Here is a 2967-nt window from a genome sequence, read left to right as displayed (position 1 = left end):
AGAACATCAGTAACATGATCAATGACTGAGAACTCACTGACAGAACATCAGTAACATGATCAATGACTGAGAACTCACTGACAGAACATCAGTAACATGATCAATGACTGTGAGAACTCACTGACAGAACATCAGTAACATGATCAATGACTGAGAACTCACTGACAGAACATCAGTAACATGATCAATGACTGAGAACTCACTGACAGAACATCAGTAACATGATCAATGACTGTGAGAACTCACTGACAGAACATCAGTAACATGATCAATGACTGAGAACTCACTGACAGAACATCAGTAACATGATCAATGATAGGGAGGGAAGAGTCACACAAAAGAACCAGGTTTCCAAATGTTCCATCAGAATATTTGTTAAACTCATATCTTGTGTCTTATTTCAAATAGTCTTTCTAAAATCTATTTTAAAGATCCTTGTAGCAGAATTGAAAGGAGAGAACAGGAGGAGTGAGGGAAGCAGATGAAGAACAGAAGATAGACAGTTCAGTAGACAGGTGGGGCAATAATCACTCCACCCCTGTATATCACTTGGTTCTTGAGCCATGTGAAATGTTGTGAAGAGCCAGGTTCCACAAAACTAACAATCACCACAACATCACAAACCAATACAGTCATCTGGAAAAGGTGTTAGGTACTCTAGTTTGAAAACAAAACATGTGTCAACTTGGTCCATTTCTACAAGCAATAAACATTCTCAAGAAAAAGAAATATACAACTGTTCTGTTCTGTTCAAACCATTCTTTGTTCCCACTGCTCTTATGCTTAACAAAACCAAACTACTGGCAGTATGTGTATGTTGACCTGATACTGAAGAAGAAACCTGCTACCAAACACATGACACAGCTTGCAAAAGATAAAAGGCTTGTTCCATCACAATTACGCTTGTAGTGTCAACAGTAATCAATAATGCAATGCACTTCAATAATATACACAACTTTGTATTCAAAATAATTTTCATGACATGAAAGTTAAAAAACACAAAAAACAAACTCTTGCTCCATCCATGCTGAAGCAATGGTAAACTTAACTCTAACACACCTAGCAGTTCTGAATACCATCCAAGACATTTACAATAATACATAATCAAAAATCAACAAGAACATATCAACAAACAAATAACATTAGAGAGAAGAGTGGGAGAGAGAGTGGTGGGGGAGGGGAGGAAAGGGAGACAGGATGGACAGACACACAGACAGACTGATTGCTTTCATGATTATTACTCCTGTCCTCTCCTACCCCTTCCCACAAGAAGGACCAACACCCGACCATGTTGACACTATGTAACACACAGGCACATAGGTTCTCACAGTACTTCTCAGAAAAACCAAGCAAATCATTTATGTATCCCTACTCACAGTGTTACCCAACAGCAACTAGCTACAGCTAACAGTGTTAGTCACATGTGCACAGTACTGTGCCTACCCCTCACCATCAGTACCAACAAGTTTGGGGCTGTGCCTCCCCTGTTGAGATACCAGCACTGGTATCTGGATCACATCTTCTTGGATAACACCACAAGCTTTCTTCATTTTGAATATGGGTTTCTTTAACGTCTAATAATTGACAGTTGTATATAATTTGCAGGATACAAAATCACGCTACAGTTTTACTGCTCTAGGTTCTTAGAAAGTTAATGAGATATTCTAATACAGAGATGTGATAACAAATGAAAGAAAATGAAATCCCCAACAGATGACATGCAGCACCTACAGTGTACACACCAGAATTAGGAAAAGCCCTTGCTGAGAGCAGATTCTGTCTGTCTGAGGCAAGGCAGTTCCATCAACACTACACTACACTATGGGTCATGTCTGGTGGACAAAAACATAAATCCTTAATCTGTGGGTAAAGTAAAAAAAAATATTTTAAAAAATTATCTATATATATAACTATCATACATACGCTTTCTAATGTCAGAGGCAGATCTGACATCATTGTATCCCATACCCCTCCAAACAAGACCATACACCCCCCCTCCCTCCCCCAACATAATTTTGCCAGCAGGCATGGTGGATGCAGGGTGGTGAAGGAATCAGTTGTCCTGGTGGACACGTTTCTGGACCTCCTTGAGGGGCAGGTGGAGCTGCAGGGGGTCCCTCAGACGGCGCAGGTCCTCCTCTGCCTGGCTAATGTCCTCACGCAGACGGTTGTACTGATCCACGTCCAGCTGCTTCTTCTGGGCCAGCTTGTAGAACTTGATCAGGTACTGCCGGTCACGCACGTCCGGGAAGATGTATTCCTAATGGGCAAATACACATGGGATGCTTTCCACACTGTTTTTCAGATTGAGTGAGTGAGAAAGAGAGAGTGTGTGTCTGTGTGTGTGCGTGTGCGTGCGTGTGCGTGTGTGTGTGTGTGTGTGTGTGTGAGTGAGTGAGTGAGTGAGTGAGAGAGACAGAGAAACAGAGAGACAGAGAGAGAACGAGAGTGTATGTATGTGCATATGTGTGTGTGTGTGCATGTGTGTATGTGACTATATCTGTGTGCGCACAGTTATGTTAATGCACATTCCAACATATATAAGACAACAAAACAATAAACATGCGTCTTGCACATGTCATTCTTGCTTCTTATTTCCCCAATGCATGTCTCAATCTGGACACATATTTACACATGATATCAAATGAAACATGCTCCACTGAAATGCCTTGCATACCACCAAACTGTCAGTTACAAAATGCCATGTTACAGGGTAAGTGACAGAAAAAGAGATTGATTAGTTAGCAGATGACAGACTAATAGTGAGACATCTGATCACTGAACTGCCATGCAGTTTTGGCCAAGAGGAGCAAAGCAATAGACCTGGATTGACATGGTACAGTGTATGACAACGAAAAGTACATTTTCATTTAAGAGAAGAATAAAAACTTTGAATAAATCTTTTCATAGTGCTGTCAAACAGCTGTATCCTGATCCTGACAAAGAGCCCAGAGCTGTCTGCTGTAA

General features: G+C 41.0%; 1 protein-coding gene across 1 annotated transcript in view; it reads right to left on the bottom strand.

Moving 5' to 3' along the window:
* Positions 1-260: 260 nt before the first annotated feature.
* LOC143292968 (calcium uniporter protein, mitochondrial-like) overlaps positions 261-2967 on the bottom strand; it is a 59705-nt gene continuing 56998 nt past the window's right edge. Inside the window, exon 7 of the mRNA XM_076603695.1 lies at positions 261-2260. Within this exon, the coding sequence (XP_076459810.1) occupies positions 2054-2260 (207 nt within the window). The 3' untranslated portion in view covers positions 261-2053. The remainder of the gene's footprint in view (positions 2261-2967) is intronic.

Source organism: Babylonia areolata, chromosome 18, assembly GCF_041734735.1.
Source record: "Babylonia areolata isolate BAREFJ2019XMU chromosome 18, ASM4173473v1, whole genome shotgun sequence".
Taxonomy (NCBI): domain Eukaryota; kingdom Metazoa; phylum Mollusca; class Gastropoda; order Neogastropoda; family Buccinidae; genus Babylonia; species Babylonia areolata.
The sequence above is the reverse complement of the archived record's forward strand: the minus strand, read 5'-3'. Positions and strand labels throughout refer to the sequence as shown.